At 36.5% G+C, this 14,629-nt stretch overlaps 1 protein-coding gene across 1 annotated transcript; it reads right to left on the bottom strand.

The window, feature by feature from the left end:
• Window positions 1-5,332: 5,332 nt before the first annotated feature.
• On the bottom strand, window positions 5,333-10,581 carry LOC131804447 (trichohyalin-like). Its single transcript, XM_059127331.1, has 6 exons — window positions 10,298-10,581; window positions 10,186-10,238; window positions 9,338-9,514; window positions 8,974-9,276; window positions 8,808-8,901; window positions 5,333-5,428 (listed from the first exon to the last, which is right to left on the bottom strand). Exons 1-6 carry the CDS (start codon window positions 10,361-10,363, stop codon window positions 5,333-5,335), a joined length of 789 nt encoding a protein of 262 aa, XP_058983314.1. The 5' UTR covers window positions 10,364-10,581.
• Window positions 10,582-14,629: the final 4,048 nt, after the last annotated feature.

The raw sequence follows: 14,629 nt of genomic DNA, 5'->3' as shown, positions 1-14,629 counted from the left end.
ACCAAAGGTGCGGATCTATGCTAAAACATGGGGATTTATGTATAAAATACCCAAAATTACCCAAGAAATGGGGCGAAAAATAATTCCCCAAGTTTTTGCATGGACAAAAAAATACCCAAAGGTGTATTTTCCTTTTTACTTTCCAAGGTTTATAACCCAACTTAAATCATTGAAAAGAACCTACACCATGTTTAGGAATTAACCAAAAATCCCAATCATTCACCCATTCCCTTCATCGAACCAATGGAAGTTTTTGTTTTAATCATTGTGGGATTTTTTTTTTCCACCATTGTGGCTTTGCTAAGCTATCAGAGGAATTTCTTTCACAGCAAAATAATAGGTTATAAACTTAACTAAAACTGTTAGGAAATAACGTTCCCACTGATAAGGAAATTGCGAAATAATATTTTCCCATTATTTATTGTGTCCATCAACGACCATCCGCAGTGCAGTGTTGCATTTCCCACTATTGATAAAGTAAATATCTATCATATGGTCCCCACTGACAAGGAAATTTGAATTATTATTTTTTGCTTCCATCAACGAATATCCGCAGTGCAGGGTTGCATTTCCCCCATTGATAACGTAAATATCCATCATATGGTCGATTGTTTGACTAATAATCGAAGAAAGACCAGAGAATGAGGGAACCTCAGAAAACAAATCCGTTGGTTTCAAACGAAATAATGTCCCCACTGACATGGAAGTTGGAAAATAATATTCTCCCATTATTTATTGCGTCCATCAAGGAGTATCCGGTGTGCAGGGTTGCATTTACCTCATTTGATAACGTAAATATCCATCATATGGTCGATTGTTTCACAAGCAATCGAAGAAAGACCAGAGAATGAGGGAACCTCAGACAACAAATCCGTTAGTTTCAAATAAGATTTGTGGGTAAAAAGTAATAAATAAAATGTGTGCAATCCCAATGACAACGATTTTTGAACATTGTTACTGGATGTCGTAAAATTTCTAAAACAGAGAGAGTTTTTGACAATTTTCTACACCCTCCACCATAGCATGGAGGGTATATTAAATTTGTCATTCCGTTTGTAACACCACGAAATTTTATTGAATGAAAGCAAAAATTGTCGGAAATAGCATCAAATTTTATAATACGTTTAGATTTGTTGGAATTTATCACCTTTGCCACGAATTATGGCCAATGAAACCGTCACGCGCTGCCTGAATGTTGCTCTGCGGTTGCTTGCTTGAGGTGATCGACACTTTGTTATTTTTTGTGCCAACCTTGCTTTCCAAAATACTCCAGACATAACGAATTGGTATCCGGGGATTTTGGTGGCCATTGTGCGCTGGAAATGAAGCGAGGAACCTCATTTTGTAACCATTGTTTGTTTACAAACTGCTGAAATGTTTTCTCATCGGAGAACACCAAATTCGGCAGTTCACCACTTTTGGCCAAGCGAAGCTACTCTTTAGCTCTTTTGGGTCTATTTTATTTTTGGTGCGGTGTAACGCCTTCGTATAGCCCCCATATAATGGCACCTCCTGATATTCGGTTTCTGATGATACCGCCATTATTCACCGGCATTGTTTCAAATCTGGTTTTTGAAGTTCGTAATAGATATTAAAGCTTATGACACAAAATTGTCTTTGCAGGTCCAGGTCTTCGTATAACCTCCATACAATGGTACCTCCCAACATTCGGTATTTTGATGTTATATAGGCCCCATATATCAGTACCTCCCTATATTTGGTATTTTGACCATTTTGTGTTTGAAGTTCCTAATTGGTACCTCAGACTGTGACAGAAAATTGTATGTGCAGGTTCACGTCTTCCTATAGCCACCATATAACTGTACCTCCCGATATTTGGTACTTTGTTGATTTTAGCGACATTATTCATCAGAATTTTGGTACTTGATGTTCGTAGTGGATACTTCAGCCTATGACAGAAAATTGTCTGTGCAGGTCCACGTCTTCGTATAGCCCCCATATAACGATACCTCTCGATATTCGGTATTTTGATGATTTTAGCGACATTATTCACCGCAATTGTTTTAAATTTGGTATTTGAAGTTCGTAATGGATACTACAGCATATGACAGAAAATTGTCTGTGCAGGTTTACGTCTTCGTATAGCCCCCATATAACTGTACCTCCGGTATTTTGATGATTTTAGCTACATTATTCACCGATTTTTTTAAGTTTCGCATTTGAAATATGACAAAATTTACCTAGCAAATACATGTTCGTCTACCCCGCAAATACATGTTCGTCTATTTTTCTGAAGTGAGAGCAACATTACCTGAAATGTTTGCTTCGTATTCTCTTGGTCCGAGCCGGGATCGAGATCAACTCCAGACCATGGTTCTGCTCCGTTTGTCGTAATCACATCCGGCTTAAACCGGATACAGGAGTTCAGCGATAGGGACTATATTGCTTCCTGTTGCGCCAATGTAGACGTCAGTGAGTCTTCATCTTCGCCGTCCACATCGTCGGTAGCGGTCAAGTGTGGAACCGCCGAGGTAGAGGTGCTTCCGCCCCCACGCTATATGCCCAATGTCAGTTCACTTCTGGTAGGCAATAACCGTCTAGTGCTAGGGGATTTCAATGTCCATTATGAATTATGGCATTCCGTCCTTGGTAATGACCAGAGAAGCATGGCGCCGGCTGAGCAAATCGATTGCTAAACGTTTTGCACAGTGAATGAGGACGCGCCCACCGTCGCACTTTCCTTCGCCATGGGAAAGCCAATTGGCAAGAATTCAAAGAATATACCAATCGCCGCTTCAGGAAACTGCCCTGATGTTCTGGTAGCAGATATGTGTTTCCAGGACATCATCAGAGCGACAGCCGCTCGCTATACACATGCTTGGCGAATACCTGAAATAAGGCCAAATTTTCCAGCAGTAGAAGCGGGATTAGCGAATGAGGGAGTTGAGTTTTTCCGTACAAATGCTAATAATCCCCGAGTCAGGAATCTTACTCTGGAGGAAAAGAGGTTAGTCGGTGAGCATAAGCGGAAAACGAGCTAGAACTTCTGAAGCATGCAGCATCAATACCGAATCGAGTAAGCTGTGGGCAAGTGTTAAGCCGCTCTCGAACCCTGGGAAAAGAATGATCGGATATCTGTCTCATTTAACGGCGTAGAAGTGATAGATCCGAAATTACAGATCACCCCGAGAGTGATCGTACTAAGAGGAGGATACTACGCCATGTATGACCTGTTCCAGCCGAGGAGGTACCACCACAATTTACGTTGGATGATGTTGCACATGTCATCAGAAGCGCCAAGTCATCCAAAGCGTAGTCCTGACAGAATCTTCATGGTGATGTTGAAGCAACTAGATGAATCAAGAGTTGAGTATTCTACCAAATCCCTCAACCTGTCGTTAGCTACCCTTATAGTTCCCGATGCCTGGCCGATATTACTTTTGTCACCAGTAGCAAAGACGCTTGAGGCTTTAAGAGAGGTTTCCCAGTAGCTTGTCATCAACACGGATTCCGAAAATTGCATAGCACAACGACAGTTTAACATGTCATTTCTACACATGTCAGCCGCACACTTTTCACCACATGGACTGCGGAGATGAGGCTATCCTTGAATGTACAGGTCGATGGTGTTGTAATTCCGACCACCAACTACTCCATGATCTTAGAAGTCATTATTACTCATTATGCGCCTCTGGTGCGGTCAGCGAACGTTAGTGCTACGTGGCACAGCCTGCCCAGCTTGTGACACAGGTCCACATGACACGCTGCACCTATTACCCTGCCCAGACAAACCTTCTTAACAAACTCCGATTTCCGTTGTGGACCCAACCCGTACATGCTGTATCCTTTTTGAGACTGGACTTAGAAGCAGAACCCGATTGAGAGGAGGCAGAACGAAAACAGCAGTATAAGCTGCTACAACAACGACAACAAGAAAAAAATAATAACTAAACCAAAAAGCCTTATTATCCTTAAAAATATGTAACACTCGTTTATGAGATCTTTGGATATTCTTATTCTTTGGCGCTTGATAACGAACATTTATTTCCTCTTTAAACAAATATTTTACAAAATATGGTCAACGACAAACTTTTCCGTAAGGTTGCTTGGGTTTCTGCTGAAGTACACAGCCCGTGTTGAGGTACCTTTGATCAAGTTCCGCTGTTAGTTTCTTCTTTTCATCTTTCTCTTTGGCACAATGTTCCATGTACAATTTATACCATTCATTATTGCGAACCTTGAAAACAAATTATAATTGTATATGAATATAAAATAATAATTTTGATTTTCGATACCTTTTGTCTATGAGATTCATCCAATTCTTGGCAGATTTGCTGATCTTCTCGATTTCGAAAAATGAAATCCTCTTCGAAGTTGTTCTGTTCTTGGGCAGTGTTACGTAGCCGATTGTTTGTGATTTGAGACTAAAAGAAAAATAGAGAGAGAGAGAAATAATTGTTACTCTTTGCAACACATGTAATTTGATGCCAAAATGCGCTTCAAAATGTCTCAGAGAGGAGTGATTGACCCAGAATATCTTGGAAGGAGAAATAAAGCAATATGTGCAAAATTTGTCAAAATTCTACAGAATTAAAGGTTCAATTAGACGTGACATACAATATTGCCGTAGCCTCTAATCAACCCCATAATCGTGCCAAAATGTAATATTTCTATTAGCGTTGGCATTACCATAAACAGCTGTTACTTACATATTTAGCCAAAAATATTCCAATAAATGTACATAAATGGACGCGCGGGAGTAAAGCAGGCCATCAACAGGCGAATTTGTTCGACGAACATGTGTTGTTTACATCGTTGGTGTTAGTGAATTTTTTGTTGGTGTTAGTGAATTTTGTGTTTCTTCGTTTTGTTCGCCAAAAATTAAAACGTTTCAATCTTTTCTGTGTTCGCACGAACATTTGACATAGTGGGTGGCAGTGTTCGCCGAACATCAGTTGAAAAATATTTTTTTAGAGTGAAGACGTACTTAAAATGTCACAACAATTTCTATCGGAATTTATTAATTGCCTGGAAAATGAACCAGCATTGTCGCTGAAAGCCTTTCATTTGCACTTATTGCTTCTCTCATTGTAGTATCCTGTCCATGAATTTCTGGAGCTACCAAATTTAATAGAGCTGCATATGTTTCAGCGTCCATTCTAAGAAAATTCTTTAAATCCACCCGAGAACTTTCTTTCAGTTCCTTTAAGAGTTTTGTATGTGTGAACTTTTGGCGATTTGCATACCATTATTTCATCCATATGCTGTGTTTTATTTTTTTTTAACTTCCTCCTTATTTTTTTTTCTTCCAAACAAACACATATTGCCATCAAGGCAATGATTGTGTCGCGGTCGCTGTCTGATGACATGTTTACTCGATGAAAATTGTTTTTAAATGATGTTCGCGAGCATGTTCGCACTCGTTGGTGGGCAAATGAAATTTGAACAGTTCGTCGAACAGATTCGCCTGTGTATGGCCTGCTTAATGATAGAATTAGCATTAGCATATATGGTCACAAATAGTTTCAAGAAATCAAAATGTTTACACCCCTCTCTCTCTCATTTTAATTAATCACTTTCTCATTTAACTTCACTATCCTTATTACACTCACCTTGTTTTGTTGTTACGTTAAAATATTTAAAATAACTGTTATTTTCCAATTTGTTTTTCTATTCTCAATTGTAAGCTCTTCATATTTTCGTTTCATAGTTTAGTCTTAAGTTAATATTGGAATAGAAACACAATAGAAAAATAACAAATAAATAATTAAGGAACTGTAAACCGGGATCAGTTATTTCTATAGACACCACGTCTATCTTTGATGAGCATTTGTAAGACACTAAATTTATTAATTAAAAATATTTTTTTAAGAATTACTTATGATAATATGACTTATCCTAACTTAGCACTAAATGTAAATGAGAGAGAGATAGATACCAACTGTACACATGCCTATGGACCATACCACCATATATCTTAGGAGGAGGTCATATGGAAAGCAAACATGATGCACCATAACACATGCAGCAATTGAAAATTCTATATTATTTATTTTTAATTCGAAGGTCTGCTCACCACATTTTCTTAACTTATTTAATGTGGACTTATTAAAAAGATCCCTCCCAGCTAGCATTTGGAACATTGTTTTTGAAAAATCACTTTGGTGAGTCTTCTTCGAGTCCTTTTGGTAATCGAAAAATGATTAACTCAATTATGTGATCGAAAAGCGATTCGAAAATGACTCCAATGAGTAAAAAGAGATTTATTTAATATACAACAACAAAATGTAGGGGAATCGAAAATCAAAAATATGCGAGAGTAAATCGTGGTACTAAGACAAACTATTCAACGCGTCAGTTTATTTAAGAAATCTCGCACTATCCCTAAAAGCTAATTTATCGCAAATTTCCACGTGTTGTGTAATTTACTGACGTAAATATTAAAAAAATAAAAAATGGATAGACAACGGAAACAAACCACTGTTGAAGTGAGAAATTTAGTAATTAAACATTACAAAAACCATAAATAGCTAAGTAAGATATCTGAGATTGTTAATAGAAGCCGATCTACAGTTCAGTATATCATAAAACGGTTCAAAACAGATGGATGTGTAGAAAATAAGTAAAAAACGGCAAATTATAAAATATTTACCTTGAGTGATGAGAAGTATACTTTACAGCAGATCAAAAAGAATATTGCGAAAATGGCTGAAAAGAATTTGGGGAAATTATGTTGCCCTCAAACAATAAGAACTATACTGCATAAGTCGAATTACAATGGAAATAAAGAAGAAAGATTGCGATTTACCAAGGACCACATATCAAAATATCTTTCATTTTGGAAGAATGTGCTGTTCACGGACGAGAGCAAATTCAACCTTTTTGGTTTAGATAGCAGACCTTATGTATGGAGAAAGGCAAATGAAGTGCTCCTTGCCAAAAATATGAAGCCTGCAGTGAAGCACGGTGGTGGGTCAGTGATGGTGTGGGATTAATTTTCAGCCTCTGGACCTGGTGTAGTGCATATTTTAAAAGACAATTTGCCACTCTGTAACGAAAAGTTTGGCTTTGGCGGAGATTATTATTTTAATCATGACAATGATTCGAAACACAAGGCTTATAAAGTGCGGCCATGGCTGCTATATAATTGTCCCCACGTCATGGATACATCAGCACAGAGTCCAGATATAAACTCCACAGAGAATTTATAGAGCTATCTCGGTAACCTTTGGTACGAATTATGGCTTTTAAACGGCCAATGAAACCTTCACACGCTGTCTGAATGTTGTTTTGATGTATTTTGGCCCATTCTCGGCGAAGCGCTTGCTTGAGGTGATTGACACGTTTGGTATTTTGGGTGCCAACCTTGCTTTCCAAAATACTCCAGGCACAATAGTCGAACGGATTGATATCCGAAGCTTTTGGTGGCCATTGTGCGCAGGAAATGAAGCGAGGAACCTTATTTTGTAACCATTCTTGAGTGGCGCGTGCTGAGTGCCATTGTGCTGAGTCCTGTTGGAATGTCCAAGGTCTGTGGCTAAAAATATTTTCGCGATAATATTCGCCATTTATTCTGATGCCACGGTCGATTAATACGAGCGGAGAGCGACCATTGGCTGTTATGGCGGCTCACACCATGGCCGGTGCTTGAGTTCTGGTAGCCAACCGAAGGTGCACACTTTCAGCTGACCTCTTTGGCAAGTAAACACGATAATTTTGTTTGTCTACAAACTGCTGGACAACAAATATTCTCTCATCGGAGAAAACCAAATTCTGCAGTTCACCACTTTCGGCAAAGCGAAGCAACTCTTAAGCTCTTTTGAGTCTTTTTTCTTTCTGTTGCGGTGTAAGTTCTTGCACTTTACGAAATTACAGTGGCTTTACCCCGAGCTCATTTTTCAATATTTGCCGAATGGAATATGTTCAGCTCACGAGCCATTTTTCGGGAACTGCGATGTGGTTTGCGATCAAGTCGCTTCTTTACTTTTTGAACCATTTATGCTGATGCTGCTTTCTACCGTCCACTTCCTTGACGTCGGGCTACGCTACCAGTATCACGGCAACGAGCGATGGTACTAGACACAAAATATTTATTCACATTTAAATGCTGAAGTGCTCTAACGATAGCCACTCGTGGTTTTCCAGCCAAATATAAAGAAATCACACTATCACGCTTGAATTCCATCACGAAACATTTTTTTTCACCAAAATGTTTTTTTAGGCTTCTAAATAATATAACGAGCTGTCACTGGAATATTTTTAACAGCTCCCGGACGGTAGCTTAAAAATGACAGCAGTCTGAAGTTGCTTGGTTTTTTTTCTTTTCACCCTGTACTTTAAATTATACGAAGTGTAAGAGTTTGGCTTTGGCATTGAAATATGATCTCTTTTAATATTTCTTTATTTTTTTATTTTAAATGAATTAAAATGTTAAGTTTTTTTTTGTTTTTTAAATTACTTACATAGTGTAAAAAAACATTTTTTGTAAATTTTGATTTTTGGAAGCTATAGGAAAAATATTTTTTTTTCTTTAGCTGTACGAGTTTTGGCTTGGATCTACTGTATGTCACAAAATATGCCATGCGAGGGCTTCAAACTGCTTTTGTACTCTCACTTTAACAAATAAGTTTGCTGTTAAAATACATTATGTATGAAATATAAAGAGAGTTAAATTGCAATAGTGTTAACACTGTTTAGTTTATTGTAAAATTGTTGCCAAAAGTAGTCTTCTTGTCCGAACTAATGTGGGACTTAGAAATAGGCATTCATCCCCGCCAACTTGTCTAGCAAAAATATGTTTTAGTTTTGCCTGTTTTGAGATGTCTCTTTACAACATCCCAACTTACCTTCAACCATTGATGTTGTTGCATTTTTTTGTACATCTCTTCGAGTTTTTGTTGTGTCTTACTTTTCTCGTCCAAGGTTAGGGCTCGCATATCGCTGGAAAATTAAGATACATAAATTAATTCCATTTCTTCAAGCCGTATTTTCGGATCGCCCCCATTTACTCACTCCTCAGCATAGAATTTCTTTAAAGTTTCACTTTCATTCTGTGTCATTTTCTTCTTAGCTTCCAACAGAGCAACATTCTTTTGTTGATTTAATCCTTCAATTACTTTGCGTAATTTCTTCTCGTAAGCCTCTTGGAATTCCCTCTCTTGGCGTACATTTTCCATAACCTGCAACCAGTTCTGTTCTATTTGTCTCTCTCGCGACATGAGGGCTTTCTTTTCGGCAATTTGTTCTAGCTGCGCCTGCTTAGTTTCAACAAGGATTTGTTGACTCTGGCGAAGACGATATTCCTCACAGTTTTCTCTTAGGGAGGGAGAAATTTAATGAAAACTTTTTTTAAATTTGAATCAAATCTGAAACTTACAAATCCCGTTGCCGGTTCTTAAGTTTCAATAGTTCTTCCTCAGCTTGTTGTCTCTCTATACATTTTGTATTGATCCAATCCAATCGTTGTTGTTTTGCTGACTCCACACGTTCTTTGGCCAGGAGCAGGAGTTCTTCGTTTTGTTGTAATGATTCAAAATTCAGAATGTTTCGAAGCCTTGATGGGAAAATTTTTATAATCTTAATCTTCATTTAAGAAACGCGAAGAGGACCTTAAGCTCTTCTATGAAGTAGACCTTAAGCTCTTCTATGAAGTAGACCTTAAGCTCTTCTATGAAGTAGACCTTAAGCTCTTCTATGAAGAAGACCTTAAGCTCTTTAACGAAGAAGACCTTAAGCTCTTCAACGAAGAAGACCTTAAGCTCTTCAACGTAGAAGACTTTAAGCTCTTCTACGAAGAAGACTGCAAGCTCTTCTAAGAAGAAGACTGCAAGCTCTTCTAAGAAGAAGACCTTAGTCTCATCTAAGAAAAAGACCTTAAGCTCTTCTAAGAAGAAGGCCTTAAACTCTTCTAAGAAGAAGACTTTAAGCTATTCTAAGAAGACGACTTTAAGCTCTTCTAAGAAGACGACCTTAAGCTCTTCCAAGAAGAAGACCTTAAGCTCTTCCAAGAAGAGGACCTTAAGCTTTTCTATGAAGAAGACCTTAGTCTCATCTAAGAAGAACTCTTATGCTCTTCTATGAAGAAGACCTTAAGCTCTTCCAAGAAGAAGACCTTACGGTCTTCTAAGAAGAAGACGTTAAGCACTTCTGGCAAGATCTTAAGATCTGAGAATTGTTCTTCATAATCCAAATTAAAATTCCTGTGGGTGCTATACTTTCTCTTACCTTCCTTGCCGCTCCTGTAAATCCAATTTATAGTCCTGCAGCTTTTGTTTCACCTTAGAAAAGGATTTTTTTCAATTGGATTTTTATCAAATAGTTTGATTATTAAAAATACCTTAAATCCAATGAAATTTTGCACATTTTTGTAATCCGTTTTCTGTAAAAACTCAATAACTTCCATTTTGAACTAACTTGTTGACACTTCTTGGTGAAACTTGAAGGCATAAAGTAATATTGTTTGTGCCTGCTCCATAGTTTCATGTGGCCGTTGCTGGGCTGCAGCTGGTAACAGGTGGTCATGACAACAGAAGTTTCCCACATCGAGTATGGAAATGTGTGGCACTTTCAAAAAAATTGGATTCCCTTTGGTGGCCAAATTTATTTTCCATTTCGATTAGATTACTTGAATCCTCCTTTAAAACCATGAGATAAAATGTTAACGCAAAGCAGACAAAAGACTTAAGACACAGACTTGTTAACAAAAATAAATTTCCCCTCGAACACCCATTTCTATGTTGCCATGCCTTCAGAGATGGCGTTGCCTTCTGGTCAAACAAATTAATATTAATTTAGTTCTTGTTCGATTGCCACCATCGCCACCACCAGCTGGCGCATATCTACCAACGAACCAACCAACCGGCCAACCCACCTCATCTTTTACTCATCGATTCGAGCCGGAATCCTTCTCTAGGCCTGTGCATTGGTAATTTGCATAAAACATGATTCGCCTGTGTTTCGGTTGACACGAAATACAAGTTAACAAATTACATTTAGCCCGAAGGTTTAAATATGAATATCGATGTTGTGGCTCTTGTTCGTCGGTCTGTCTGTTTGGCATATGTTTTGTCACCTAGAGAGCTAATGGAAATCTGTAGCCAAGAACATGGGGATAGTTAAAAAGTTGTAATTCACTGGTTATGTACTGGAGCGAAATTAGTGTAGACATATTGAAAATTATGAATTTATGTTGACAACGGGGTGTGGCAGAGCTATTGCAAACAGACTAGAAAAAATCAAAGCAGCAGAGATATAAATCATCTACGAAATTGTTACTTGATTTTAGGAAAAAAAATTGGCATAGAGAAATTCACAATGATAGAACGTTTGGTCCTTTAAATAGTAGTATAAAAACCAACGTTTTTTGTTCAGTTGATTCCTTAAAAAATATTCTTTAAAATCCCTGTTTATTGGCCGTTTGGTCCTTTAAAAATTACCTTTATTGGTCGTTTGGTTCTTAAAAAAAAATTTTTAAAACAATCCACGTTTTTGGGTCGATTGGTCCTTTAAATACATTCTTTACAAAATCCCTGTTTATTGGTCGTTTGATCCCTTTAAAAATATTCTTTAAACAAGTAAGCAAAGGCTACAGTCGAGCGGGCCCGACCGTTGAATACCCTACAACACTATAATAAACGATACAGTTTATATAGGCGAGATACTAGAAAGAATTCCACAAGATATTGTGACAAATAATAAAAGAAAACCATCAGGTTTCGTTCTCTAATTTTCGAATAATAGCAACTAATTTCCTCATTTCCAATTTATTGGTAGATGTTGCACGTAAATGGTCTTCCTAGATCTGAAACCAATATTTCCAAAGACCTATAATCTCTCAGAAGTGGCAAAAGATTAACATTTATTATTGGTTTTTGACTGAAACGCATCTATATGAGATACAGACATTTGACTATATTCTTCAACGAAATCAGCGTTAACGAAATAGTCGGAAGTGTGTCTTTCCTGTATTTGTGAATTCTCCAAAAAGTCACTGGAATGGTCATTTTGGTATTTTGTCTAAAAATGTTGGCAAACTATTTCACACATTGAATATTTTTGGATGGCCATCCAAAACTGCTTGGCTTTTGCAATGTCCGGTAACCCCCATTCAAATGTGCCTGAGGATCCGGCGATAATTACAACCTGCTGACAATTTTACAGTTTTTTTTGTCCATTTCAACCCCTAAATATATGGCGATCTCCAAAAAGAGTAGGCTTCTATTCTGACCCTCATCTTATCCCCATGCAAAATTTCATAATGATCGGACCATAAGTGCGATCTGTATATGATATCCTGATATCCTAACTACTTAGTTTTGTTAGTTGTAGAAATATTACCAAATGTTTAATTCAAAATGAAAATATGCCAAAAATATGACAAAATTGAAAAAATATGAGAAAATATTACAAAATCAATATTTTCATCTTTAGAGAGATATTTTTATGCGATTTTTTAGACGTTTTTTCTTTCCTGCCAAGAGGCAATTCTGAATTAATGAGAACTGTTGAAATCAGTTCAGCCGTTCTCGACATATAAGAGATCTTTCAAGCATATCTTCTTTGATAGACATATATATCGCACATATTTTGCTGTATATCCGATTTCTTGGATGTTAACATCAATGTAGAGATCAGAAGTAACCTTGTCATGGATTTGTGATTTCGCCGGTAATTAAAATATTCGCGGTTTAATAAAAAAATTTTGGATTTTTTCAACACAAAAGATATGGTCTATTTTAACCGCTAAATATTATCAGATGACCACCCAAATTGGTAGGCTTCTTCCCTGCCCTAAACTCTAGCTACATGCGAAATTCCGCGTCGATTGGTCTATAATTGCGACCTGTATAGCTACTGCAAAATCCGACATTTTTTCAGTATTTGGTCCATTTCGACCCCTAAACATTTGGCGATCATCTCCAAAAGAAATAGGGTTCTATTCTGACCCTAGCCCCACCTCCATTCTAAATTTCGTAAAGATCGGGCCATAATTGCGACCTGTAGCTTGATTACAAATTAACATGGACAGACGGACAGACGGACGGACGGACATACATAGCTAGATCGACTCCGCTCGACGAGATAGGAAGACCCACATATACTTTCCTATGTGGGAAACCAATATTTCGTGGTGTTACATAATTTTTGGCCCAATCAAACTTATAATACCCCCAACACATAGTGTTGTAGGGTATAAAAATCCACGTTTATTGGTCCATTGGTCCTTTAAAAATATTCTTTAAAAAAATCCACGTTTATTGGTCCATTGGTCCTTTAAAAATATTCTTTAAAAAAATCCACGTTTATTGGTCCATTGGTCCTTTAAAAATATTCTTTAAAAAAATCCACGTTTATTGGTCCATTGGTCCTTTAAAAATATTCTTTAAAAAATCCACGTTTATTGGTCCATTGGTCCTTTAAAAATATTCTTTAAAAAATCCACGTTTATTGGTCCATTGGTCCTTTAAAAATATTCTTTGAAAAATCCAGGTTTATTGGTCCATTGGTCCTTTAAAAATATTCTTTAAAAAATCCACGTTTATTGGTCCATTGGTCCTTTAAAAATATTCTTTAAAAAATCCACGTTTATTGGTCCATTGGTCCTTTAAAAATATTCTTTAAAAAATCCACATTTATTGGTGCATTGGTCCTTTAAAAATTTTCTTTAAAAAATCCACGTTTATTGGTCCATTGGTCCTTTAAAAATATTCTTTAAAAAATCCACGTTTATTGGTACTTTAAAAAGATTCTTTAAAAAAACCACGTTTATTGGTCCTTTAAAAATATTCTTTAAAAAAACCACGTTAACTGGTCCATTGGTCCTTTAATAATATTCTTTAAAAAAACCACGTTAATTGGTTCATTGGTCCTTTAAAAATATTCTTTAAAAAAACCACGTTAATTGTTCCATTGGTCCTTTAAAAATATTCTTTAAAAAAACCACGTTTATTGGTCCATTGGTCTTTAAAAATATTCTTTAAAAAAAACCACATTTATTGGTCCATTGGTCCTTTAAAAATATTCTTTAAAAAATCCACATTTATTGGTCCATTGGTCCTTTAAAAATATTCTTAAAAAAATCCACATTTATTGGTCCATTGGTCCTTTAAAAATATTCTTTAAAAAATCCACATTTATTGGTCCATTGGTCCTTTAAAAATATTCTTTAAAAAATCCACATTTATTGGTCCATTGGTCCTTTAAAAATATTCTTATTGGTCCATTGGTCCTTTAAAAATATTCTTTAAAAAATCCACATTTATTGGTCCATTGGTCCTTTAAAAATATTCTTATTGGTCCATTGGTCCTTTAAAAATATTCTTTAAAAAATCCACGTTTATTGGTCCATTGGTCCTTTAAAAATATTCTTTAAAAAATCCACGTTTATTGGTCCATTGGTCCTTTAAAAATATTCTTTAAAAAAATCCACGTTTATTGGTCCATTGGTCCTTTAAAAATATTCTTTAAAAAATCCACGTTTATTGGTCCATTGGTCCTTTAAAAATATTCTTTAAAAAATCCACGTTTATTGGTCCATTGGTCCTTTAAAAATATTCTTTAAAAAATCCACGTTTATTGGTCCATTGGTCCTTTAAAAATATTCTTTAAAAAATCCACGTTTATTGGTTCATTGGTCCTTTAAAAATATTCTTTAAAAAATCCACGTTTA

The sequence above is a fragment of the Musca domestica genome, unplaced genomic scaffold, assembly GCF_030504385.1.
Source record: "Musca domestica strain aabys unplaced genomic scaffold, Musca_domestica.polishedcontigs.V.1.1 10, whole genome shotgun sequence".
Lineage (NCBI taxonomy): Eukaryota > Metazoa > Arthropoda > Insecta > Diptera > Muscidae > Musca > Musca domestica.
The sequence above is the reverse complement of the archived record's forward strand: the minus strand, read 5'-3'. Positions and strand labels throughout refer to the sequence as shown.